General features: G+C 30.8%; 11 protein-coding genes across 11 annotated transcripts; 4 read left to right on the forward strand and 7 right to left on the reverse strand.

The window, feature by feature from the left end:
* Window positions 1–452: 452 nt before the first annotated feature.
* BX663DRAFT_520097 (Fanconi anaemia protein FANCD2) lies at window positions 453–5,929 on the reverse strand. Its single transcript, XM_051529076.1, has 20 exons — window positions 5,805–5,929; window positions 5,556–5,724; window positions 5,355–5,477; window positions 5,187–5,286; window positions 5,045–5,125; window positions 4,551–4,946; window positions 4,310–4,473; window positions 4,124–4,253; window positions 3,856–4,068; window positions 3,266–3,805; window positions 2,949–3,205; window positions 2,570–2,885; window positions 2,433–2,495; window positions 2,187–2,369; window positions 2,056–2,121; window positions 1,969–1,992; window positions 1,330–1,872; window positions 970–1,263; window positions 763–907; window positions 453–703 (listed from the first exon to the last, which is right to left on the reverse strand). Exons 1-20 carry the CDS (start codon window positions 5,863–5,865, stop codon window positions 645–647), a joined length of 3,927 nt encoding a protein of 1,308 aa, XP_051379687.1. The 5' UTR covers window positions 5,866–5,929; the 3' UTR covers window positions 453–644.
* Window positions 5,930–6,142: 213 nt separating this feature from the next.
* Window positions 6,143–7,233, forward strand: BX663DRAFT_440608 (tryptophan synthase beta subunit-like PLP-dependent enzyme; the record flags this gene model as incomplete). The annotated part of the gene is made up of 4 exons (XM_051523404.1): window positions 6,143–6,249; window positions 6,364–6,417; window positions 6,492–6,752; window positions 6,822–7,233. 4 exons carry the CDS (start codon window positions 6,143–6,145, stop codon window positions 7,231–7,233), a joined length of 834 nt encoding a protein of 277 aa, XP_051379688.1.
* A 1,229-nt stretch (window positions 7,234–8,462) lies between these two features.
* On the forward strand, window positions 8,463–8,730 carry BX663DRAFT_554661 (uncharacterized protein; the record flags this gene model as incomplete). The annotated part of the gene is made up of 2 exons (XM_051531554.1): window positions 8,463–8,513; window positions 8,584–8,730. 2 exons carry the CDS (start codon window positions 8,463–8,465, stop codon window positions 8,728–8,730), a joined length of 198 nt encoding a protein of 65 aa, XP_051379689.1.
* Window positions 8,731–9,022: 292 nt separating this feature from the next.
* BX663DRAFT_488941 (alpha subunit of ribonucleoside-diphosphate reductase) lies at window positions 9,023–11,476 on the reverse strand (the record flags this gene model as incomplete). Its single annotated transcript, XM_051524849.1, has 4 exons — window positions 9,023–10,167; window positions 10,237–10,440; window positions 10,523–10,863; window positions 10,935–11,476. The coding sequence occupies 4 exons, from the start codon at window positions 11,474–11,476 to the stop codon at window positions 9,023–9,025; spliced, it is 2,232 nt and encodes a 743-aa protein (XP_051379690.1).
* Window positions 11,477–12,879: 1,403 nt separating this feature from the next.
* On the reverse strand, window positions 12,880–14,124 carry BX663DRAFT_488942 (SUR7/PalI family-domain-containing protein; the record flags this gene model as incomplete). Its single annotated transcript, XM_051524850.1, has 2 exons — window positions 12,880–13,879; window positions 13,955–14,124. 2 exons carry the CDS (start codon window positions 14,122–14,124, stop codon window positions 12,880–12,882), a joined length of 1,170 nt encoding a protein of 389 aa, XP_051379691.1.
* Window positions 14,125–15,241: 1,117 nt separating this feature from the next.
* BX663DRAFT_520102 (uncharacterized protein) lies at window positions 15,242–17,453 on the forward strand. Its single transcript, XM_051529077.1, has 4 exons — window positions 15,242–15,476; window positions 15,545–15,804; window positions 15,892–17,172; window positions 17,228–17,453. The coding sequence occupies exons 1-4, from the start codon at window positions 15,323–15,325 to the stop codon at window positions 17,396–17,398; spliced, it is 1,866 nt and encodes a 621-aa protein (XP_051379692.1). The 5' UTR covers window positions 15,242–15,322; the 3' UTR covers window positions 17,399–17,453.
* Window positions 17,454–18,018, reverse strand: BX663DRAFT_520104 (uncharacterized protein; the record flags this gene model as incomplete). Its single annotated transcript, XM_051529078.1, has 2 exons — window positions 17,815–18,018; window positions 17,454–17,738 (listed from the first exon to the last, which is right to left on the reverse strand). Coding segments are annotated over exons 1-2 (305 nt in total), but the record flags the coding sequence as incomplete, so codon positions are not given.
* A 140-nt stretch (window positions 18,019–18,158) lies between these two features.
* Window positions 18,159–19,532, forward strand: BX663DRAFT_180228 (PPPDE putative peptidase domain-containing protein). Its single transcript, XM_051521685.1, has 6 exons — window positions 18,159–18,290; window positions 18,364–18,386; window positions 18,469–18,514; window positions 18,574–18,697; window positions 18,764–18,871; window positions 18,932–19,532. Exons 1-6 carry the CDS (start codon window positions 18,224–18,226, stop codon window positions 19,092–19,094), a joined length of 531 nt encoding a protein of 176 aa, XP_051379694.1. The 5' UTR covers window positions 18,159–18,223; the 3' UTR covers window positions 19,095–19,532.
* BX663DRAFT_440588 (uncharacterized protein) lies at window positions 19,499–22,063 on the reverse strand (the record flags this gene model as incomplete). The annotated part of the gene is made up of 7 exons (XM_051523402.1): window positions 19,499–19,615; window positions 19,723–19,879; window positions 19,986–20,161; window positions 20,216–20,319; window positions 20,384–21,016; window positions 21,076–21,159; window positions 21,532–22,063. The coding sequence occupies 7 exons, from the start codon at window positions 22,061–22,063 to the stop codon at window positions 19,499–19,501; spliced, it is 1,803 nt and encodes a 600-aa protein (XP_051379695.1).
* Window positions 22,064–23,212: 1,149 nt separating this feature from the next.
* BX663DRAFT_440692 (uncharacterized protein) lies at window positions 23,213–24,927 on the reverse strand (the record flags this gene model as incomplete). Its single annotated transcript, XM_051523411.1, has 5 exons — window positions 23,213–23,534; window positions 23,682–23,817; window positions 23,879–23,977; window positions 24,168–24,321; window positions 24,409–24,927. Coding segments are annotated over 5 exons (1,230 nt in total), but the record flags the coding sequence as incomplete, so codon positions are not given.
* A 318-nt stretch (window positions 24,928–25,245) lies between these two features.
* BX663DRAFT_563663 (uncharacterized protein) lies at window positions 25,246–27,043 on the reverse strand. The gene is made up of 4 exons (XM_051532021.1): window positions 26,912–27,043; window positions 26,717–26,863; window positions 26,576–26,665; window positions 25,246–26,496 (listed from the first exon to the last, which is right to left on the reverse strand). Exons 1-4 carry the CDS (start codon window positions 26,975–26,977, stop codon window positions 25,282–25,284), a joined length of 1,518 nt encoding a protein of 505 aa, XP_051379697.1. The 5' UTR covers window positions 26,978–27,043; the 3' UTR covers window positions 25,246–25,281.
* Window positions 27,044–27,142: the final 99 nt, after the last annotated feature.

The raw sequence follows: 27,142 nt of genomic DNA on the forward strand, positions 1-27,142 counted from the left end.
AAAGTATACACTCTATTTTTTTATTTTTTTGTCTCAAGGGCGTTTAGTGAGATTGAAAACTTTTTTTTGTGAAGGAATAGCAGACCGTCCAATACCAAGACGTCTTTTCTTAATTGGCATTTCCTGAATTGATGAAGGATCAAGAGGCGGAGATGGTGATAATGATGTAGGAAGTACGTCTTCTTCTTCTTCTTCATCCTCCTCAGAATTTAAATTGAATTCTAATATTTCTTCTTCTTCATTTTGAGCAGCTTCAATTGAACGTTTTTTTCCTTCATAAACAGATACTTCCTCATCCTCATCTTCAGAAGAAGAAGGTACAATACTCGATGTTCTATAAAAAGTTTGACCTGAAACAGCAGCAGCAGCAGCAGCAGCAGCAGTAGAAGAATCATCGGATACTGATACTGACCTTTTGTTTATTCTTCCCGTTGTTTTTGAATTCGTATTTCTTTTTTGTTTCAGACCTTTTTCAGCATGCTTTTTTTTATTAGCTGGGATTTGATGATTATCTTCAGCTAATAACATTGGGGTTTCATTCCTTTCTTCCTCCACTTCATTGTTATCTTCATCATAATAGGCCTCACGCGGAATCTAAAAAAAGAAACTGCAAAATTATACCTTCTATTTGTGTTACACAAATTTCAAAATTTTACCTGAGATGATATTTCAACCCCATTAATGTCTCTATGTTTCAATGCACCTATCAAAAAAAATTAGAATTATAGGATGAAATTACACTTTTTTCCCCCAGCTACCTACCCATAAAAAATGCAGACGAAGGTATACGATTTTCAGTTAATAGCATTTTGACTTGATAAATAACAATTTCTAGAGCTTTCTTTAAGGGTGGTACATAGGAAGCTAATTGTACTTCTTTTAATACTTTGACATGAGAACAAATAATCTATTCATAGAAATAGTATGCTTAAAATGGTATATATAAATAATTATTCATCTATTTTTTACCTGTAGCATACGAGTACTGGATTGAAAATCTTTAAAAATATTAACTACTTCATTCGTATGTGTTTTAAATATTTTTGTAAAATAAGGAATAGAATATTTTGTAAATTGCTCAATAAATACTCGGCCTGTCTTCAATAAAATACTAAATAACGATTTATGCTCCTTTGTTTTAACATAATTTGTAATTCTCTCGAATATTTTCACAATTTGAGCATTTTGCACTAGAATAATTTCAGAATCCTGATTAGTATTTTTAAGTAAATCCAGTGTTTTTACTATTTGATTCATGATAGCCTAAAAAGAAAAGTATATGTTTATACGTGTTAAAGGATATACTGCATAAAAAGAGAGAGAATTTACCTGATAGTGTTGAACAATTGTTTCTTCCTTTAATAAAGGATATTGCTCTAAACTTTGTTCTTCCTCAAATTCAGGCAACACAATATCAACAAGGTTATGAAGAATAGATAAAGGATCTTGATTTAATTCAATAAATTGTTCAAATAAGAATGGTATTTCTTTCTTAATATCACGCCAGTCAAACCATGGTGTTGTAATGATTTGCTCAACTACTTTTAATGCATCTTGTTTTAAATTTTCAATTCCTTCTTCATCAGAAAAGGACATTAAACGTTGTAAGATTTTAAATAATAAAACTGACATTGTTGCTTGAGGTATTCCATCACCATAATTTGATAAATATCGAAATGCTTCCATTAATTCAGCTTTGAATGCTATTTGACAATCATTGATAGTATCATGATCAGATACACGATTAGCGAGAATATGTACGAATTCTTTCAAGATGTCATTATTATCTGAATTTTGAAGTTCATTCCAACATAATAGTTTATATAAAATGTTGAATATATGTGAGACAGCTTGAACGAGTTCCTCTGATCCCTAAATAAAAGTAAAAAAAAAAAAAAAAAAAAAAAAAAAAAAAAAAAAAAAGAATCATTTTTTCATGTCTGATGAACAAACAAAATAAAATCTTACATGAATACGCCCTGGTTCAATATCCTACATTCAATTTAAATATCAATGATTCCTTTTATGTATTTTATTAGTATCATTCTTTCTTACCTTTGCTTGTAACTCAGCATAAAGATTTTCCAGTGTTTGTAAAATAGATGGCAAATAAAGAACAACCTAAAATAAAAGTGATTAACATAGAGAGAGAACCAGTATGTTTGTATGTATGTATATATATTTACCTTTTTCATAAATGTTTGAGACTCAATTCTACCCAACATAATTGAGTTACAAGAAGGATATTTTTCGTCAATTAGATTGACTGGTTTTTTTCCAAAATGATGATTAACAGAAGAAGATGTATAGGTAATCTTGATATCTATTTTCTGATTAAGGTCTTCCAAAATATAATTGATTTCTTCAAACTAAATACATCAATAATAAGCTTATCATTTATTTTATATAACTCTTGGAGCTTTTTTACTTACTGTCATTTTTTCATTTTCATCCTCTAATTCTTCGTTATACTTGAATATTTCTAAAATATGAATCTATGCAAAAAAAAAAAAAAAGATAAGCATAGTTTCAAACAATACATAGAATGATAAAAAAAAAAATAGCATACACAGAATGCTCTCATATAAGGCTTGATTTCATTCACAGTTCCAAATCTGATCGTATGGGCTTTTTCTTTTTTAATTGACTTGGTATTCATACTATCTTCTCCTTCTCCTACTCCTGCGGATATAATTTGATTGCTATGTTCATCCAAATTTGTCGGTGATACGTTATGGAATTCTAAGGGCGCATAGTTGGGTACTTGTTCCATTAATTGGTTCAATAATGTTTCCATTTTGAGAATACTTCTTAAACGGGAAATTATTCTTACTCTGTAATTTTCTTCTTTTGTAAACATGAATGCATTTAATAGTTCTCTAAACCTTCAAGTAAAATATAAGAGGGATAGCTTACTCATAAAATCTGACTTGTATCTTTATCATTACCAATTCATTGTATAAAATAACATATCACAAGCATATTCAATTTCATTTGTTGACAAGTCATTTAAATTCTCAGGATTAAACATAATTATACTACAACCAAATAAAGCATCTATTTCTACAAGGCTTCCATTATTTAATTGCTTTTCACAACTTTGAATTAAATTGAAGATGGAACACATGGGAACTACCATTGCCTTTTTCTTTTTTAAATCTGGGTTGTAGATTAATTCATACATCTTGATAGCTATTTGTTCTCCCTACATACACACTTGTAAGTTCAAATAGACTATTATTGTTATTATTATTATAAAACATACTTCACCATCTAAATTCATTTGACGTGCAGGCTCTAATTTTAAATAGTGATTCTTCTGTGCTTCTTCAATAAACTCAAGAGCATCCGCTATGGCTACTACGTAGAACTCTGTAAAATCAGATGCCATATTCTCTTTTACCCACCATTCTAATCTTTCATCCATATGTGCTCCCTTCTCTTCTCTACTAAACATATGTGCTAACTCATCATAAATGAGAGCAATACAATTTGGATACTCTTTTGAATATCTCAAGGCTAATTCTAAAATTTGAGTTGCCTGTGTCAAAAGAGGGTGTCGAAGTGTAGCATCAGTTATGTTAAGTGCTAAAGACATTTGTGAGCTTGATGATCCTCCTACTTGATTGTTCTGAATACTACAACTATTGTTGCATAACTCTTTCGATCCAAGTACTTTGACAGCTGATAAACATGCAATAATACCAATATTTTTATATTTTTCTCTAGGACTTGAAAGTTGCTTACGAATAATGGTTTGAATTTCGGTCCAAAGATTAGCTGACCCATCTCCTGGATTTCTTGTCTATATAAAAGTTTAAACAATCATTCTCTATCATTCTATATAATACTTACAGTTAATGCAAGAAGACTAAAAATATCAAATAATGTACGAATTTGATATATACTTAAATTATCCAAATAATCCAAAATTCCTTTTATAAACACATTGTAAACAATGACACTGCATACGTCTGTTTTAACTAATTGTAATAACACTTCTAAAGCTATGTTCATTTCTACTTCTATACCACTACCAATATGTGTAACAAGTGCGCCGATTATTTCCTATTTCATGTATGAGTTATGTTGCCTTTTTTTTTAGCTTTTAATAAATACAAACCTGTCTAAAATATGCATCCGTAGATTTAAATGAACTCGTATACAAAGTACTTGCACAAGGCGATATTACATTAAACTGCTGACAAGAACGCAATAAGCTTTCTGATAATGATAATATGGTATTCCAATATCTATTTCAGGTATTAATAATAATACTTGTATTATATATGTATATGTATGGCTTTACCCTGCAAGGCCATCTGAATGGTACATAATTGTTTCTTGGATAAGTGAAGCAGTAATATGTCCTTTTATTATTTTCTTTCTAATAACACCTTCCACTTTCTTTTTTATGGACGTCATTGAGTATAATATAATTAAAACTAGCATATCAATCACCTTATGTTCACGCTAATTATTAAAAAAAAAAGTCAGGTTAATAATAAACATTTTTTTTTTTTTACTCCCACTCTTCACAGTAATTTTACCTGGGATTCTAGAGCGACAATAGATTTGAACCAAGCATCACAAACAAATTTATGAAACTGTAATCCTAATTTAATGGATTCTAAAATAAAAGCTTCTGGCGCATGCTTTGTTGCTCTTTGAGTTGATGGATGAATTTTACTCAACGATCTAAAATCTAGCTTTTGTCGAATACCATAAATAATCGTATCCACTGTATTTGGTGTCACGGTCTGAAGCATAAATTTGATTATGACAGCTAAATCATCTAATTCAGCAGATTCTAGTTGATCTAAAATTGTTTCTCGAACATCATCTAAGCTTTCTGAATGAAGTGTTAGGTTGGACAAGGCATCAAGAACAGACACTGTCAACTCTGGGTTATCATTCATTAATTCTTTTAAAAAAATAACAATAGGCTTCATAGATGAGGGAAAAAAAACATCATCATTAGTTTAATCTTCAACTTTTCTTTTCTTTTTTTTAAAAAAAAAAAAAAAAGAACAAATCTCTATACCTTATGTTCTGAATCGTTTATAATATCTGGTAGTGAAGTAATAATTTCATGTTGAATAACAGTTGGTGTGATTTGAATTATCTGTTATAATAATATTTAAGTACGCTAAATAGAATAATAAAAAAAAAAGTCTGTAACTTACTTCTATTAATTTTCCAGTTAATTCCTCAGGTTGAGCAATATAGTCTAGCCAACGTAATTGATGTAGAATTAAGCGTGCTGTGCAAGAACTAGAATTATTACTAAACAAATAATTTTAGTCAATATTTATATTATTTTATTTATTTATTTTTTTCTTTCAAAACTTTACTTATTTTCTAATTCATCATAAAATTCAGGAAGTCTTTCAAGTAAATATGTAATTAGTTCAGGCTGAAGTGAATCAATGGCTAATAGTGTTTTAAATAAACTTTCTGTACTTGAAGTATGATTACTAAAAAAAAAAAAAAAAAAAAAAAAAAGCAAAGATCGTGAGTGATCTTTAAACCTATTTATCTAACCATTTACCTACCGATGCGTTCTTGGAACACTATCTGCAAGTCTAGAAGGTAATAAAAATTTTCGAAAATCTAAAGGATCTTGTGTATAAACTTGTAAATCTTCAAGAAATTCATCAAGTAGGTTAGGCTGACTACGTAATTTGATTTCAAGTTTTCTACGAAATAAAACAGGTTCAATAACTTGATAGGTTTAAATTAGTCCCATTACATATATAATTACGAATGTATATACATATATGTATATATACATATATACATACCGAAAACAACTGTGGAGGGATCAACTTGACACCCTGATTCTTGAAGCAATTCCTCTAACATTATTTATAAAATGAATAAGGAGAAACTCTATTTTATTTTCATTTTTTTCACTCCGCATAATTTTATTCTCGAAAACCCTTAAGCAAACGCGAAATGAAAAAAAACACGTATTTTTCAACTTTTAGAAACTTTGAATGCGACCAACTAAAAAAAAAAAAAAAAATAACGCGCCTTTTTTTTTTTTTAACTGACCTGATTTTTAAAATTTATTTTCGATTTCTATTATTTATTTTTAAACTCTTTTTTATAAAATTGTTTGTCATTTATTTATTCTGTAATGGACGATTCCTCGGACGATGAACAGCATGGGTTTCCTAATTCACAAACACTCCATGTATATACTCCACTTATTCATTCGCCAAAATTAAGTGTTAAACTAGACTGGTAAAAAAAGCAACAAAAACAAAAACAAAAAAAAAAAAAATAAATAAAGAAAAAATAAATAAATAACAAAATGTATCTGGGCACCAACAAATATGCATTTTTTTTTTGTGACAGTAATATATATTATAAGCTGGAAAACCTTCAACCTTCAGGGTCAGTAAAGATGAGGTAAATAGCTAGAATAAAATAAAGATAAAGGAAGAAATCTTATTTGTGATTATTATTATTATTAAAAAAAAAAGGGGTGTTGGAAACTTTTGTTATAAAGCAGTAGAATCAAGAGGAACGGATATTCATTTAGTTTGTGGATCAAGTATGAATACTGCTTTAGCTGTAGCGTATTGTGCACGACAGTTGAATGTAAATGCAATTATTGTGATGCCGAAGGAGACACCAAGTTCAATTTGTGATGCTATAAGACTAGAAGGAGCTCAATTGATTTTGTTTGGAGAGAATTGGGCTGCAGCAGAATCACATGCAAGAAAATTAGTAAAGAGAAATGGGTAAATGTACATATGTATATACTATTCATAAACACAAAGGGTATTTATACTTTTTTTTTATGGAGATAGTATTTATGTTCCTTCAGCAGATCATGAACATATTTGGGATGGTTATTCTAGTATTATATATGAATTGAAAGCTCAATTAGGGGACAATAACCCACCAGCAGCTATTGTCTGTCCAGTAGGAGGAGGAGGTTTATTAAATGGAGTGATAATGGGATTACAAGAAATAGGATGGAAAGAAGTGCCAGTGATCGCTGTAGAGACACATGGTAGTAATGCCTTTCAGGCATCTGTCGTGGCTGGTAAACTCGTCAAATTATCGAAAATATCTACAATTGCATCAGGGTTAGCATCTAGTTCTATTAGTTCTAAATCCTTGGAGCTAAGTTTGGTTCATCCTGTTGTCCCCTTTGCCGTAAGCGATGCAATGGCTGCTGACGCTGTAAGGCTTTTTGCAGGTAAATTTTTTACATAGTAGTCGTATATGTCTATAGAGTAAGTTGTTTTAACCAGTCCTTCCTTTTTTTTTATATGTATATTTTTGCTCCCCTCCCAAAAAAAAAGAGGATAACAAAATGCTTGTGGAAGCTGCATCTGGAGCTGGTTTATCCTTATGTTATACACAAGTGATTCGTGATATATTACCCTCATTAGAACAGGATTCTAATTTAGTCATACTAGTGACAGGTGGATCTGATATTAATTTAGGGCAATTAGATGAGTATCGAAAGAAGTATTTTAGACCACCTGTCATTGTAAAAAGTGGTAGTGAAGTGTTTTTGAAGATGGATGATAAACTTATAGCCCACGCTGCACAAACTATAGACAGTTCTAATCCAATGGGTTTATCAGTAGAGCATCTTCAAAAATTATCACATCAAAAGCCACAAAGATTACCGTCTAATAAAGAAAACTCGTTATCACAGAAGGCATCACCTATGGTTGCAGATACACCTATGGAAGATGTATCGATAAGTACTCAAGAAGAAAAAGAGGAAGAACAAGAAGTCAATCCTTCTTCAACAGCCTTATCAACTACTACTACTAACTAACTAACTAATAATAATAATAATAATTTAAAGACACCCGTTAAAATAAAATGAAATTTGTAAATATCTTTTGCTGTAAAATGATTATTTTGTATGTAACAGAAAACTTATATTTCATATTAAAATTTACTGCTTGTATGCAGTCATTTAAAAGCATCGTTTATTTTCAGTGCATAAAAGACAAGTTGTAGATTTTTTTTTTGTTTGTTTTCACCACCATATACAGTAAGGCTGGTAAATATTGGCTAATTCAGAAATTTAAATGGTGATAATAAAAAAATAATTTGGAGTAAGTCTTTTTCTCAAAAAAAAAAAAAAATAGTTAAATTTGTCACTAACTTGCTTCATATATTTTCTTTAAATAGGTTCATAGAATTCCCTTCTATTTAAAGCTCTCTATTAACCGTTAACAATACGTCTTTTTTATTTTATTTATTTTATTATATTTTATTTTTTTACATAATACATATGTCATATAGCTATAAAGAAGAAATGAGTTTTTTTTTTCATCATTTATGCGCTTTTTTTTTGTTGTTATTGATCCAAATGAAAACAAGTTGACGGCATTTTTTTTTCTTTTTGAAACATTAAAAAAAAGAAAAGTTAATAAACCTGTGAAAATAATTATCTTTTCTTTTTTATTATTATCCTTACAATGAACTCTATTGGTACTAAACTTGAAGAACTAGTTGAAAAGACTCACCAAGTATGTAAAAAAAAAATAGATATTATATACAATTATATAAACATCGTCTTTTTTTTTTATATATGAATAGGCTGCTTCTGACGAAGAACGCAAGACATTTGCCCATGAAGCAAGTGAACTTCATAAGAAAATTACAGGTCTACCTATGATCATTGACGATCAAGGTCATATTCAAACTAATAATGAAGAGGCAAAGAAGTGTCCTAAGCTTCATTAACTGGACATGTATAATTTTATATTAATAGCAAAAAATTTGTTTACTCAGAGTGCTACTTGAAATAAAAAATCTTTATTTATAAATGAATTTATTATGTGTTCTAATTGATATATGTAAATAAAAGAGAAGGGAGCAATTATGAATAAATTTATTTTTTCTTTTTTTTTTCTTTTTTTTTTGAAAAAGGGAGAGGTGAAGTCTATATTACAGTATGTATGTATATGTATATACATATATGATATATATATGTATATATATTTTTTTTAAAAAAAAAAAAAAACTTGTATATTATTTATCCACTACAGCTAACACAAGCTTCAGGATTTTCAAGAGAACAAGCAATAGCAGCTAATTGGTCAGCAGTCTTTTCAACTTCTTCCTCAAGATCATCCTTTGATTCATCACCCATATTCATTCTCATAGCATCAAGGGGACTTGTCTTAAGGAATTGCATACCAGTCTTTAACCCCTTCTTCCAAGCATAGAAATGCATAGAAGAAAGACGACTATAATTAGGATCAGCAGAGAACAAATTCATGGATTGGGATTGATCGATAAAGGCAGCACGATCAGCGGCCATATCGATAATCACACGTTGAGAAATTTCCCAAACTGTCTTGTAGAGCTTCTTAAGGTCATCAGAAATAAGAGGAAGCTTTTGAACACTACCATTGGCCTTAGCTAACATATCCTTTACTTGAGTACTCCACATACCACGCTCAATAAGGTCTTTGAGGAGATGGGGATTGACAGCTTGGCATTCACCTGTCACTGAACGATGGGTGAAGATCATGGATTGATAAGGTTCAAAACTATCATTATTACCAAAGAATTGACTTGTCATCGTCGTAGGCATAGGTGCGACTAAAAGAGCATTACGAACACCATGCGTCTTAATATCAGCACGAAGCTGATCCCATTCGAGACGATCAGAACCCTTGACCCCCCACATGTCGTGTTGTAAAATGCCTTGACTCATAGGGGAACCTTCATAAGCAGAATAGGGACCATACTTTTGAGCTAATTCATTAGATGCCTTAAGAGCAGCAAAATAAATGGATTCAAAGATATCCTTGTTTAATTGACGTGCTTCAGGAGAGTCAAAAGGATAGTGCATCATTAAGAAGACATCGGCTAAACCTTGAATACCAACACCAAGTGCACGATGCTTAAGGGCACTTTCCTTTACTTCATCCATGATATAATGGTTGACATCAATCATCTTGTCCAAATCTTTAACAACAGCATTGACCAAGTCATGAAGGACATCAAAATTAAAGGTACGTGTATGAGCATCAACACATTTGGTAAGTGCGATAGAGGCAATGTTGGTAGAAGCAATTTCGTTACCATTAGCGTATTGAACAATGTTCGTATTATGGCTAGAACCAGAAATAACGCCATTATGTTTTTGGTTACTCTTTTCATTAATAGCATCTATAATTAAATAAATGTTAACATTTTATACGTGTATTTTTCATATATATATATATATATATAACTTACCCTTATAACACATGAATGGCATACCACTCTCAATTTGAGCATCCAAAATGGAAAACCATAACTTTTGAGCAGAAACCGTCTTTCTTGCCTTACCCATTTTTTCATATTTAATATAAAGTTCTTCAAATTCTTTACCATAAGTGGTATCAAGACCAGGGCATTCGTTAGGACACATTAAAGACCATTCACCATTCTCTTCAACACCTATAATAGTTTATTAAAAGGTAAGTAAGGCATAGAAACCCCCCTCCATACACACACATGTATAAAATAGATAATAACTTACGTTTCATAAAGAGATCAGGGATCCAAAGACCAAGAAGAAGGTGACGGGCACGAAGGTTTTCTTCACCACTATTCTTGGAAAGATCAATGTATTCAAAGATATCATAATGCCAGGGTTCAACATAAACCGTAAAAGTACCCTTTACCTTTTTGGCACCAGGGGTAATATAACGAGCGGCATCATTAAAGACACGTAACATGGGAATAATACCATTAGAGGTACCGTTGGTACCAGCAATATAGGAACCAGAAGCACGAATCTTTTGGAAACTCATACCGACATAACCAGATGCTTTGGAGATACGAGCACAGGTAGCAACAGTATCGTAAATACCCTCAATACTAAATATGAAATATTAATTTAGATATTTTTTTTCTCTCTCTTTCTCTCTTTCTTTATTTTTTAAGCGTACCTGTCTTCTTTCATTTGGACATCAAAGAAGCTTGAAAGTTGATTATTAGGAGTACCAGCATTCATAAGAGTAGTAGCAGCAAAAGTAAAGAATTTACGTGAGGTAAGATCATAAGTCTTGAAAGCAGCTTCTAAATCTTCACCATGAATGGCAAGAGCAACACGCATCATCATATGCTGAGGACGTTCTACAACCTTCTCACCAATCTTCATGAGGAAATTTTGTTCAAGTGTCTTGAAACCAAAATAGTTGAAATCGAAATCACGTTGGTAATCGATGGTGGCATCAATTTTATCGGCATGTTTCAAAACCAAATCCAAAAATTCTTTGGAGATTAAGGGATTATGAGCCTTTGTGATGGGATGAACATTATTATATAAATCTTGCATAACTCTGGAAAATTTATCATGAGTTTCCTTTTGAAGATTAGATACTGAGAGACGAGCAGCTAAGATAGCATAATCAGGATGAATGCCTGTCATATCAGCGGCGATTTCTGCAGCCAAGTTATCTAATTGAACTGTTGTAATACCAGGATACATGCTTGAAACGACCTACAGAGCGTTATATTCTTTAGTCAATTGACATTAATATATATACATTTATGTATATTTATTTATTTATTTATTTAAAAGCAAACCTTTTGAGAGATCTTTGGTGGGTCAACAAAGTTTTCATCGAGACCTTCACATAAGATATTTATACGAGAACTAATTTTATCGAAAAAGACTTTTTCTTGAGTACCGTCTAGAAAAAAAAAGGAGTTTTTTTTTTAGATATAATACCAAAATGCTTATCAGAATATTGCTTACCTCTCTTTATAACATACATCTTCTATTATTTTTATACAAATCTCTCCTTGTTTATGAATATTACAAACAAACAAACAAACAAAAAAAAAAAGGGAAAAAACAAAAATAAAAATAACTTTATAAATGCTGATAAAAAATTCGCGTCTTAAAAACACGTCTTATTTTATTATATAAATACATGTATATAGAAGAACGCGATTTTTTTTTTTAATAAAACGCGAACTTTCTGTAATTTCTGAGTTTGTTCCAAAAAAGTGAGTCGATTACAGAAGCAGAGAGATTGACATCATCGGATAATTGTACAGATTTATCAAATTATTTAGCGAATAGATAGATATATAAATATATGTATATAAAATACATGTGTATAATATATACAGGATATAAGTCAAGGGGTCAATAATAATCAAAGGAATAGGATGATTAAGGCTGTTCTTCATGACTTTCATAAAGAAGAAATTTTAATTTATAAGCATTTGTCTAATGTTTAAAGGGCCGATTTCAGACCCAAATCTCCACTTTAACACGAATGAGAAGAATATCATCCTATTTCCAACAAAGGGCGTTATTAATTTTTTTTTTTTTGTGCTTTATCTAATACACATTTATTACAAATATATACATATATATATATTTATATATAAGCAGATATGACATGTTTAGAAATCAAACAAGTTTTGCATATATGGAAAGAATTTGTTGTGGCAAAGAAGCTGTAAATATATAATGTATATGTGTATATATATATACAAGAAATGGAGAAATTAACTTTATATAAAATCTTCAAATGGATAATACTGATTCATTCTTTATGTTAAAAGTAAAATAAATAAATAGAGTTGAAGAATAGAATAAGATAACACACACATACACACACACAATGTTATATTGATTTATTAGATACATGTTCCAATAGTATTAATACAATTGTCTGTATTCCTTATTATGCTTTATTTAAATGTAACTATGCAAAATAGCTTAGCCTTTAATAAATTATATGTATTTATATGTATGAATGAGCGAGCGTGTTTAATAGTATGTAAAATTGTAGTAATAAAAAATAATACTAATATTTATATATATATATATATAAAAGTCCTTCCTCGTATAATATAATAAATAAGCATATTGCTTTACTGAATTATATTTGCAGATTGAAGAACCGGTGTTTGATAACCAGGTCGTATAGAGCTATCGTTTTGATCATGAGGTACACTGCTATCACCAGTAGTTAAATGGGTAGGCTGCTGGTTATAGTTAGTATAGTGAGACTGAACATGATTGTTGTCGAGCGTGTTCGAAATACCACCAGTAGGTGTTCGTTGACGTTCTAAATTAGGAGACATCATATAAGGTTGTTGCAATACATCTGTATTCCTTTGGCCAGTTATATTATTACTGGTATTCGCATTTTGACCATAAGAAGAAGGGGAAGTAGTAGTGGCAGTAGTTGTTATGGGTTGAACACCAGATGTAGTCATATAAGTAGATTGATTTCCCCTATCTGTATCCAAGGGGACATGCGTATTATTATAGTTGGAATGATAATTTTCATACTTGTATTGATTATCCTTGTCGTTGCTATAGACTGGACTAACCTGTGATCTATTCTTTCTTCTTCTTCTAGAAAACCATCCTCTGTTATCTTCAACATCATAATGTCTATTGTCAGAGCCTTTGCGTCCAAAGCAAGAACCACCCGAATAAAAGAAAAAGGCTAATAAAAGAGAAACAACAGCACCAATATGAAGCCAAAGAGCATTCCCGGCATGTGCTTGCCATGGACTTGCACCACTTGTTAAATTCTTTATGCCTGCTAAAACTAAAATGAGAGCCAAGATGAGAGCGACCAAGGTAACCAAGAAATTAATAAAGGTAAGAGTGGACATTGAGTATCCCCAACCACGACGTTTCAAGCAACAAATGGGTAAACTCATGAGCCAAAGGATAAAGCTGAAACCTAGACCAATGAAAAGTAAGATAAAGAGACCCAAGAAGAGACTCTTGATATATCCACTATTAGCTAAATTAGGGACAGTGTCCACAATATTGGGTGTTTGTGCCCAATTGTAAGCTGCATAAGGATGTGCACAGCTTGTAGCATCCCCATTACCATCTACAGTACAATAATTCCTAATAAATAATAGTATATATATACATATCTGAATTTAATTCTGTTTAATTTCATGTTCTTCTTTTCAAACTTACCATAAGCCCAGATTATAAGATTGACCTTGATTATTCCATGCTCGTGCATAAAAAATTTTTCTTAGGAAATGTCGATTTGATATCTGACCAATAATTATAAAAAGCTCCAATAGAAAACTAAAAAGAAGAAAAAAGGAGCCTAATGTAGTAAATGCAGGAAAGAGCCACATACTTGTTCAGTTGTAATAAGCAATAAAGTAAAAAAAACAAAAAACAAAAAAAAGAAAAGAAAAGAAAATGAGAGAGAAAAAAAGATGATTAAAACATGTTAAAAGGAATAATAGTCGTGTTGTTACGTAATATATAAAACGTCCCAGGCTATTAAGAAACTATGTTTTCCTAATCCAATCATGACTATTTGGGATCAAGAAACCCTTGATGGAAATTTATTCTTGTGTATTGTCTATGTCATTATGAAAAATAAAAAGAAAGAGAATAGCCAATTAGTTTCATATCATCAATAAGAAGAAGTAATAACAACAACAATAAATTCACCAGGTATACATAATAGCTATGTTTTTCTTTGTTTATTTGTTTCCATAGAAATAAGCATGAATGATTAAAATCACGTGTTATGTATACACATATATGAATATATACATTGATCTACATGAAATAGTTTACCTAGTTTAATTTTATGCAATGCATGCTTTTCTTCCATGTGTCAATAAACCTTATTTTAAATAATACTTTAAAATTGACGTAATTTTAAAGTTTGACGACAGAGATTTAATAATAACTAACATCATATCCTTATTGTTGAACACAGCGTATTATTTAAAATATACTAAAGTTACTACTAGTACCGGATATGATTGCAAAAAAAAAAAAAAAAAAAAAAAAAAAAAAAAAAAAAAAAAAAGAAAAAGAAATCAATCTAAAAATATGCTTTTACTGAAACCATAAATCCATGCTTTATAACACTAGAGAAAGCCTACATGATCACACACACATACAAGTCTAAACTAGTAAAATCGAGAATAAAAGCTAGTTAATTAAAGTGGCCAAACAACATTAGAATTATATTACATAAGCACATGAATAACGTGAAATTCAACTCAAAAAAAGTACAATAATATCACACATGCTTATTCTATATCCTCAATAACAGAAAATCCGTTACATTCAAATACTCATAAAACATCATTAAAGATATTCACTATATATTTCTAGCGTTATACATATTAACAATAATATTTTTTTTTTTTTGCATAGTCAAATCAACTGCTCTCTTCTGAGCTATAATGTGTACTACAAAAAAATAATAAAAGAAATAGTCACTATCACAATTAATTTTTTTTTTCTTAAAAAATATTTGGTATAATTCACACATAACATCCATACTTTTTATACCACACAATAGTGATCATGTCATCGTCTTCAAATCAAAAGAGATTAGACCTTTTAGTAAAATGGTTTGATGATCACAAGATTAAATGGAATAAAGAAGCTTTAGAAATTCGAGAAGTCAATGGTTCTTTTGGTGTTTATGCTAAAAAAAATGTAAAAAAGGGCAAAACAGGTAGCTAGATTTTAATCTTTTTTTTTTTGTTCTTCTTAATCATTAACATGATGCTGTTTTACGACTAGTTGTCAAGATCCCTAAAGAATGCATTCTATCTATCAAAACAACGGGCATTGCTAATATTTTGGATGAGGCTAACCTTGAAGGGGGTTGTCCTCTTGCTTTAGCCGTATTATACGAAATGGCACAAAAAGAGGCTTCACCTTGGTATGGTTATCTTCAAGCTCTTCCAGATCAAGGTGCAGATCTTCCTATTTTTTGGGATGAAGAAGAACAAGCAATATTTAGAGGTACTGAGATGGAATCAGCAGTACAAAATGACTTGGTAAATTTGGATAATATGAATGATACTTTTTATTATATTTTTACTAAAGTTTTGCTTTTTTTTTCTTTTTTTTTTTTTAAAAAAAAGGATGATTTAGAAGATGATTATGGAGAATTGATTGAACCTATTTTAGAAGAGCATCCTTATATTTTTGATCGTGGTACTAATTTAGATGACGATCCTTATTCATTTGATAGATTCATCAAAGTATCTACCTTGATCTCATCACGTGCTTTTGAAGTAGATGCTTATCATGAAAACGCTCTCGTACCTTTTGCGGATTTATTTAATCATCGTGGCGAAAATGAACATGTTCACTTCGAAACTGAGTTTGAAGTGTGTGATGCTTGTGGTGCTCCAGAATATTGTGAACATGAATATCTTACATATCTCGAACAAGAGGAAGAAGAAAAAGAAAACGATAAGGAGGAGAAAGGAGAAGATGATGGTGATGATGAAGAAATAGAAGAGGATGAAGAAGATTGGGAGGATGAAGAAGAAGAAATGCCAATGGATACTGAATTACCTGATTTAGAAGAATTAGAAAAAGCAGGGATTGACTTTTATGATGTAGACAATGACGATGATGAGAAAAAGGATACTTGTGATATGGTAGTTGATCATAATATTAAAAAGGGTGAGGAAGTGTTTAATACTTATGGCGATCATCCTAATATTGCTTTGTTGAGCAAATACGGTTTCTGTTATGATGATAATAAGAATGATTATATTTCTATCAGTGAAGATTCGATTGTTGAATGCTGTCTTGCTATTTCTGCAGAGATTTTAAGACAAGAAAATGGGAATGATGAAAAAGAAATCGAGAAATTAGCATTAGAACGTACACGACCTCGTTGGGAATTCTTTTTACAGAACGAACATGTATTATGTCCTTCTGAAGGTGATGAAGAAGAAGAGCAAATAGATGATTATGAAGATGATCAAGATGGTTGTTGTAGTGATGATGGACATGAACATGAGCATGGACATGAACACGAACACGAACACGAACACGAACATGATGAAAATGATGAATGCTGTGGTGGTGGCAGCGATTATGATGAACATGGTATGCAAGGTCGTTCTCGTCCCTATTTTATTAATTATGAAGGATTATTTGAGGACAAAGTAATGTGTCTACTTTATGTGATGTTTGTACCAGAAACTACATTTGCTACTTTTGTTGAAGACGTCAATAATGCTTTGACTTATTTTGAAAACCTTGCAAAGAATAAGAGCAAAGTACCTAGTGATGTTAGACATAATGTATACCAAGTATGCCTTGCTCTCGTTGAATACAGACGCTTAGAATACCTTGAAGAGAATGAATGGAAACCAATTGCTGAAGATATTAAAGAACGTGATAAGGTAATGAACTAATTGTACGAATAAATATAGAATGAACTTAATTATTCTATTTTAGGCTGCTGGTGAAAATATGAGAAAATATTATGCTTTAACTTGTCGTATTAGTGAAAAGAAGATCATTGAAAAGGCTATTGACTATTATAGCAAATTAATCAAAGAACACTCTTCTACAAAAAGCAAAAAGACGTGTTCAACCAAAAACAAGACTAAAAAAATGAAATTATAATAATATCTTATATATACACACAAATGCATATGATAGAAAATACATATAAATATATACACACATCTACTTTTTATTGCTTATTTATCTATTAGTTTCATTGATTTTTGAATCATTTTGTTTATATTGTAAAAGGACTCGATATGCTCAATATCATTTAAACTTTTTTTAACATCAATAATGTTAGATACTGCAATATTCACTTTCTCACTTGTCTCTTTTATCTTCTTTTTAGTTTCAACTATTTTTGGTACTCTACGATGAATATGCTCCGTTATTCTGTAGTAACCAATTGAACAATCATTTAAGCATAATAATAAAATATGTTTAAATTCAGTAATGTCTACATAAATTGTAATGTAATGTAAGCCAAAAATGTATGTCAAGTTATATATCTAAAGTGTGTTGTATACATGTACTTTGTTCTATTCTTTGTTCTTTTTTATCTTCTTGTTGAGTTAACATGTGGTATAAATTCTTTTTAGCATTTTGAAATGATTGATTAAAAGATGAAGTTGAAGAAGTACTAGAATAAACAGAAGCAGGTCGTTTACTCTTCTTTTTAGATTCCTCTTCTTGATGATACCATGCAGGCAATAAAATCGATAAATGTTTTGTTGACGACATGTAACCAAAAAAAAAAAAAAAAAAAAAAAAAAAAAAAAAAAAAAAAAATTGTTGCACATGAATATAAATAAATATTGTACACATGTACATAATAGTGATTGGATTTTTAAATACATAATAAATTAATAATAAAAAGAAGTATACACACATACATATACATTTTTTTTTTTTTTTTTTTGGTACTTTACACATGTCATTATAATGTTCGATTTGGTTCGGAATACTTTACATAAAACAGAAACGAATACTAATGAAGATAAACTCAAAGGTAACATACACTACATTAAATCAATGACATTAATTAACTTCATCTTTCAAAACAAACTGTCTACAAATGACAGTTTTTTTAAATGTTTATGATATGGTATAAAAGATAGCAATATGAATAAAAAATATGTTATAAAATGCAATATACATTTAACAAAAATATATATTGGATAAATTAGCTACAACCAAGTTTCATTACAAAATTAGGTCATGTTTTAGGAATTGGTAAAAAAAAAAAAAAAAAATCCAATAATATGGACATATGTGTGTTAATACATGTGTAGGCATATATCATTCAGGCATCGAAATAGGAGAACATGAATACTGTTTTGGAGGTCATGATTATGAAAAAGTTACAGGTGTATTTATAGTTCGACCGAAATCTGGGCTTCAGGGACTTTTATTCAAGTAAAATATGGTATATAAAAGTATAAAAAAGTAGTAGAATCATTAAAAAAAAAAGGATATCATTAGACAATCAATTAACATGGGCTATACTAACTTGACACGACAACAAGTTGATAAAATTCTAAAAGATATTTCCAAAGAATATAGTGGGACATCTTATAAATTATTAACAAGGTACAAGACATGTTTAACAATCATGCTTTTTTCTTTTTTTTTTTAACATAATAAGTACAGAAATTGTAACCATTTTTCAGAAGATCTTTGTAAACGACTAACAGGGAAAACAGCACCAGGATGGATTAATCGTGCAGCCAAGTTAGGTACAATGTTCCCCTGTGTTATACCAACAGAATGGATTGAACCACCAGATGCAAATGGAAATGGTATACTTTTATAATGTAGAATATACTTGTACGTTAATAACAAATCATTCTATATGAATAGTCGTAGATACTTTAGATTCTTCTTCTTCGAATACTATATCAAAGAAGAATAACGATCATACCATAACGAATAAGAGTAACAATACGATAAATCATCATGATTGCAGTTTATCTGAAAAGGAAAAGAAAAGGAGACCTTCTTGTTATCCTTCAAATTCAACTGATAGCATTCATTTAATGAAAACAACAGTCATTAAAGAGGATGAAACGAATCATTCAAGTCATGTTAAAGAACCAGATACCCATAGATCAGAAGTAATTCGATCTGTTACCTAATTATCTATCATAGCATCTGTCGTTATTGCATTATAAAGAAGTATAAATTATGTTACAATAAGTTTATTATGTACACGCAGTATTAAAGTTCAGGAGTTTTACTACTATTATCAATAGATGGTAAATAAGCTTCTGATCGGTTACGACGTAAAGGATTAGATTCCTTTAATAAAAATGAAATCCAAGCATCTGTAAAAGACTATTATATACATATAAATATACACGTATGAGATATACCATAATATATATATATATGTATGTATGTATACATATATACATATTTGCTTTATATAATTCAATACATACTTCTTTTTGTGGTTGTTCTACGATAGGTGATGTGGGTTGCCCGTTATAACTAGTGTTATTTTTAGGCCTTAATAAGCCAATTTGCTCCTTTTGTTCCTCTGTTAGTTGTAAAACATTGGAAATGATAGTTAGAATATCAAACCGTTTACGATCCCCTCTTGGAGCATTAAAGAAACCAACCAACAAATTCGTAATGAGTTGACTAGAGTTTATATGTTTAAGAAGAAGAAATAAAGTAATATAGTTAAATGCTAATTTGTTACCGGTCTACATTATTTTCGCTTGTTTCTTCTTTTAACTTTCTCATAGCTTCAACAAGGTGTTCATTTAAAATGATGGCTTCATGTCTTAGTTTACCAATTAAAAGATTCTTTTCTTTAATTTCTTTTTCGAACTTTTCTGTTTTGCCAGCATCTTGTTGGTATTTTTCTAATGATGCCTAGAATTTTGTAATATTACAAATTGGATCATTCCTTTTTGTTAGCTTCTTTACCTCTGCAATTCGTGTTCTTTCTTCATATTCTGCCCAGGATCTCTTTGCAACATCTAGTTGTCTTTCAATATGCTCTACAGCAGCTTGTATCTCAGCATCCTTGGCTTATCATTTAAATCAAGTATAAGTATTTAAATAATATATCAGAAATAAAATAAAACAACTTACTTGCTTGAAATTCTTCGAGTACTGTTTGTAAATTTGCAAGACTGACTCTTTCTGACTCTCTCTTTTTGCTGTCTACTTCTATATTTGTCTTCATTTGTTCAATCTCCGAAGTACTTGTCTTTAATTGTTCCTGAAGTTGGTTGCAATGTGCATCGAGTTGCATTGCTGTCATCTCATATTCTTCTCTTTCTCGATGTACACTTTCTAGTTTACTTGACAGTTCTTTAATTGTATTTTCTAATTGTTGTACTTGGCTGGAATGTTCTTCATCAAGTAATATTAGATTAGATCTACACTGTTCTAATTCAGATCGTGTCGTTTCGAGTTCCTGTGAGAGTTCATTTATACGTTGTCTCAATTGTTTGTCTTGCTCTAGACGAGGTGAAAGCGTCTCTTTGATATGTGATATTTTACCCAAGAGTCTTTGATGTTCTTTACTGAGTTGTTTTTCCCTATCTTCACATTCCTTTTTCTCTTTTTCAGTTGATTCTAACTTTGATTTAAATTCTGCAACCTTGGTCTCTAGTAACATAGATTGATTTTCAAAATCTTCTTTTTCCGATATCGCTTTCTCTTTTTCTTCTATTAATCCATTTATGGTCATGTTTAATTGAGTTATCTGTCGCTTTAAATCTATGTAAGATAAACGTCAAAAAATCAAAGTCTATTTAGGATTATAAAATAATATCAACCTTTTTGACCTTCTTCAGTGGCCGATTTATTCATACTGGATAACTTTTGTATACGCTCTCCTTGTTCTTGTAATAGATGTCTAACTTCCTCAAAAACCAATAAAATTGTAGGTGGAACTGAGCTATCAACAATTCCATTTTCAGGATCTTTTAATATATTTTTCAAACTGTTTTCAATAACTGTGACATGATCTATTAATTTAAGTTCTTGCAAAAAAAAAAAAAAAAAAAAAAAAAAGAAAAGAAAAAAAGGGAGGGAGGAGAGAGGAAGTTATTACATAAACGCATTTTTCTTATTTACATAAATGTAAGCTTATTTACCTTTAATCTCCTTTTCCAAGTCTTTAATTTTCATTTCTAAATTCTGTTGTATTTCTAAATAAAGTTATTGGTAAAATAATAATAATTCTTGAGTATTTTTTTTTTTTTTTTTTTTTTTTTTTTTTTTTTTTTTACCTTTCTCGGGCTTTTTTGCTTCTGAAGATTGGTTCAATAACATCTCCTGTAGAGACTTAATATAGCTGTCTAATAAAGATGGAGTAGAAACATCAGGCATTGTAGCTTCATCATCTTTTTCATTAATGGTTGACTCAAGAATAGACACGAGTTGTTTAATTCCTTTTTGATGGCTTTGGTTCATTTTCTTAATTTCTTCTTTCAACTCTTCTTCTTTCTTTGTCCATGTTTGATGGTCATCATTATATTTCATTTCTAATTGGCTCTTTTCTTTCATCATCATCTCGGTCATCTCCTGTTGCTGTTTTTTTTGTTCAGTAACTGATTTAGTCAAGCTAGCATTTTCTTGGGTTAGTGTTTTAAGATGCGTGCCTGCTTGTGCTAATTTCTTTTGGAAATTAATAAGTTGTGTGTGTTCCTCTTTTAGTTTTTCTTTCCAGATAGCTTCTTGCTTTTCCAATTCTTGGATTCGTAACTTCAAACTTGCCACTAGAATATATATATATATTTGTATATGTATATAAATATTCATGTTATAAATACATATTTATTTATTTTTTTCTGCTACCATCTTCTGCAGTTGACATTATTAACTTTATGAACCTAATAAAAAAGAAAGAGAATAAATGAAAATAATTCTATACGATATTAGAAAAAAAAAATCCCGCTTAAAAATAAATGCACTGAATACAATAGCAGAAAAAAAAAATTGATAGAGTGTTAAATTTACATACATAGAAAGTAAATACAAATTTATTTGCAATACATGGAACATGCTACATGTATATTTTTAGAAGGAAAGTCTGCTTTAACTGCAACAGGAAGCATTATTATGTTCTCTATCTAGTCGAATGTTCTCGTGATATTCTTTTTTATTTCAAACGATATATTTATACATATCCCGTATCTAAGGTAGATAAATAAATCAAACTATCTATCTTTTGCCATTGCACCTTCCACAAAGCTATTTTCGACCAGTATACAACTATATACAAGTATATGTATATGTTTATGTGCTTCAGAAAATAGATGTGACGTATTACTACTACTAGCTTGCAAAGAGAGAGAACAAAGGATGCAAGTTAATACATGTCATTAGCAAAAGTCTTGTCTACCATGTTAATAATCTGATATAATTGTGTGCTAAATACTTATAATTTGCTCTAGCATTTAAAAAAAAAATGACTCAACTATTCATATACTTTAAATATTTACAATGAACTTTATTAACAGAATAATAATAAAAGTTCTCTTATCGTTGTTGTAGTTTCTTTTTAACAGTACGCTTTTTAGACGTCTCTAATGCTCTTTCAACAGCTTGCATCACAGGTAATAATGTCTACAAAAAAAAAATGATAAGTCTTCAAGCTTCATTTATAATTCACTTGGCTTACCTGTTTGCATCTTTCTGAATCACCATTATGACTTACTATATATGTCAAAACATCTTTTAATTTCTCTTGTTGTTTCTTCAAACTGTCAATCATTCTCATATTCTTATCCGCTTTATAAGGCTCCCAAGAAGACCAAAAATGACGTAATATTTCATTTGTAGCCGAGTGATAGCTTTGTATCTTTTGTTGTACTTGAGGAGGTAATTTGACATCTAAAAGAAAAAAAAAAGATGAGTATGCATGTATATATCTTTATAAGGGTAGACATTGTGATGTATATGGACTATCTAACCTGATGCAGATTTTTCATAATGTCTCACTTTCTTTTTAATTGTATTTGTTAACTCTATACAAACATGATCTGCTAATCTGGATTGCATTATAGTTTCTTGTTCTTTAGCCATCTCAGGCTGCCAGCCTTCAAATTTTCGTTTATAGCCTGACAATAATGTTTTTGTATCTTGTTCGCTTAAATTTTGGTTATCTAGACCACCTGTTTGACTTTCAAAGTATCGTCTGGTATCTTGAATATCGAGAATTATTTTATCTGATGGTGGTTTATCTAATAAATCTTTAATAATAATATCTTTTTCTATTTCTTCTTCAAAGCTAGGTTCAGGCCGCTTTATTTTACTACAAAAAAAGTATGATTCATTTTTAATATTCAATTATTCAGATTTGTTTAATTCATAGATACTTTACGAGGGTGGTGTCTCAAGTACTCTGGCTGAATGTCGATTAAATCTTCGAATTAACGGTAAAGATGCTCTTCCTGGCTTCATTGTAAAATCAGGTGCATTACCACTATCAATATGATCCTCCGTTGTGGATGATAGATCAATATCAAATCGAATTTTATCCATACGTGTAATTGCAGGTGGTTTTGAATTCTCTATTAAATTCATATAATGTGAATTCTTTATTCCCACTTCTTTTAACAAGCTTGTTTTTACCTTCATCCTCTTCTTGTAAACATCGGTCAAAAATATCATCATAAGGTGCTAATTGTGATTTACCACCACCTGTACGTGATCTATGAAAGAACTCAGATGCTAAAAATCGCTTCCAAAAATTTTGTTCTGTCATCTATAGTATGTATTTAAGTTTACAAAATATCAAGAAGAAGAAGAGTGTTGAATGCTTATACCTTATCTGGTACATTAGCGTGATATGCTCGTTTTACTAACAAAATTAAAATAATTAATCTTATCATCATCATCTCTTTGTCCCACTAAAATTTACCTGAAGGAAATTCGGTAAAAATATTATGAATAATTTGACTTGTCAATGTGTATTTCACGTCTGAACCTTCTTGTTGTCCTGGTTTCAATTCAACCATTCTAGATGATTTTCCTTTTTGTTTCCCTTCTCTTGATGTAACATCTTTTTTTAATTTCTAACAAAAAAAAATATGTATTATTTTACGCAGCATATCTTATATGTGTGTATTGCTTTCTTTCTTTTTTTTTCCCCTCTAGTTTACCTGTCGAATACGCTTAATATATGGACTTGACCAAAACTCTTCTTCGTCTAAATTTTTCCCAATCATAACTAGTTCTTTATGTAGTGACTGTAGTTCTCGACTGGATGTCAAGAGGTGTCGACGTTCTGCAAACTCTTCTTGTCGTCGAGAAGGACTAGAGGGTGTTAAGGGAGTTCCAGGTGGATTGATAGGTGTTGTAGGTGCTGATGCAATCAAGTTATTTGTAATGGCTTGTTGTTGTAGTGACGGTGCAGGTGATGATACACTAGCAATAGCTTGTGGTGTAGACGGTGAGGTCGATGTCGGTGTCGTCATGGCCGACGGTGTGCTTACAGTAGGAGTTCCTCTTGCCCGTGCTAATAATTCACCAATTTGTGCTTTAATCGATTCACGTTCTTGAAGTGCTTTCATAGACGTAAACTGAAATGTATAATCTTTTGAAATAGGTGCCTTGGCTGATATTTTTAGCAACACTTTGGCCGAAGAATCAGGTGTTTGTGCCAATCCTAAATAAATAAGAGAAAAAAAAATAGAGAGAGAGAGAGACAGAGAGCCAATCAATTGTAAATTGACTGCAAACAAAGTAATTTCATGTATACAAATTTACCTGCAATGTCATTGTAATAAATGGAAGGTATTAGCTGTGAAGATCCCATTTGTTGCCAAGCCACTCTACGTGGTGTAATAAATAATACACCCTCATGTTTCTTATAACGAACTGGTGCTCTTAATAACAATTGTTCGTTAGGTTCCCACATTTACAAAAAAAAAAAAAAAAAAAAAAAGGAAATAAGAAATAATCAATGCTTCAATTAAAAAAAAAAAAAAAAAAACCAGAAAAAATGTTTTATTTACTATTTAACGGGGTTTTAATTATTCCCATTCATCATCGTCTTCATCTTCATCATCGCTTTGCATAGCTTGTTTACGTTGTTTCAAAACGTCTGCTAAACTAGAAGCTAAACTTCCACCAGCTGCTGCGCTACTACTATTATTATTAGCACTTGTGAAAGCAGTAGTTGTATTTGAGGATGGAGTTGGATTAGCTTTTTTCAGTTTGCCTTGTTGTTTTAGTGCACCAAAACCACCCGCTGCACGAATAGAAGCCATTAAATTACTTCTTCCGTCAGACATAGATGGCAGATTTGAAGGAGCTGCTCCAGGAGCAGAAGGAGGAGGAGGTGGTGGTGGTGGTACTGCACCCATAGATGGAGGAGGTGGAGGTGGAGGTGGAGGAGCAGCTGCTGCATTCATAGGTGGAAGTGGAACAGAGGCTACATTCATAGGTGGAGGAGGAGGTGGTGGTGGTGGAGAAGTAGATGCTGAACTCATTGGTGGAACAGGAGGAGGTGGAGGTGGAGGTGGAGCGCTATGAGGAGCAGATGGAGGATAGTTTTGATTTATTATAGATGGGACAGGAGGAATACTTCTATTATTGTTATTATTCCTATTAGGTACCTGAGGGCCTGTTACTGGTTGTCTGTTAGGAGGAGGAGGAGGAGGAGGAGGAGGGGTTGAAGTAGCATTAAAATTATTAGTAGGTCTTCTTGGTGGAGGTGGAGGAGGAGGTTGCTGAGTATGATAACGTCCTGGTGGAGGAGGAGGAGGAGGTACTTTCTTTCTTGATGAAGGAAGAGGTGGAGGAGGAGGAGGGGTAGATGAGGATATTAGTGGAGCTGTATGAACTTGAGGAGTAGTATTATTAGCTGCTGAAGGAGTATTGCGAAGATGTTGTACATTGTTTCCATTTTGTTGTAAAAATTCTTGAATAAATTCTTGGTTTTCATTGATTTCTTCAGCAGATATACCCAACTCTCTTAGCTGCTCAAAGATACCTCCCATTTCGGGGTTATTGTTTTGAACACTAAATCCTTTTCCAGGAGTATAACCAATATGTCCAACATGTCTAAAATCAGCCGGCATACCAATATGGTTTTTATCAATTTTACTTTTACGTTTGTTTGATTCGCTTGGTGTTTTTTTATGTCCAGAAAATACATTCTTAGTTAAAGAATCTCGACTTGATACTTTTTTATAAAATACTTCTGCTTCACCTTCATCTACAAATTCTAAAGCAGTCAAACAATCCTAAATATATATTTGTATATATGAGTTAGATACAATAAACAATGTACCACGTATCATTATTATTATTATTATTATTTACATCAGTTTCAAAAGAATGAAAATAAGGAGCATCCTTGACATATTGAAAGCCTTCGTAAAGTTCTTGTTCCCAGATTACCCCCGCACCATTCTAGTAATTAAATGTTAATAATTCATTATAAACAATTTGAATATACTTTACTTGAATATCAACTATACGAATAAAAAACGAGTTATTTTTTGCTTTATCAATACAAAATAGAGCAGCACCCCATATTTGTGAATATGTCCATCTAGAAGGATCTGGACTTGCAACATGAAGTTTAGCCACCGCGGCAGTAAATATTTTCTAATGAATAGATTAGAAATAAAATATAAATGTATGTCTTGTCCTTACCGAAGTTGTAACCGCCTGTCGAACAATGTTTTTATCTTCTGGCGAAGAAAGTGTAACAGATTTCATTAACTATTAAAAATTGTTGCAGGAAGAAAAGAAAAATTAAAAATAAAATTACATACTTTGTTATGTAATTCATTAGCAGGTCACACAACCACACAAATTTATGTCAGAAATAGTTTCGATTAAAAAAAATAATCACATGAAGCAAGTATTAATTTAAATGCTTCC

This window comes from Cokeromyces recurvatus, assembly GCF_025118155.1.
Source record: "Cokeromyces recurvatus strain NRRL 2243 chromosome Unknown BX663scaffold_28, whole genome shotgun sequence".
NCBI lineage: Eukaryota > Fungi > Mucoromycota > Mucoromycetes > Mucorales > Mucoraceae > Cokeromyces > Cokeromyces recurvatus.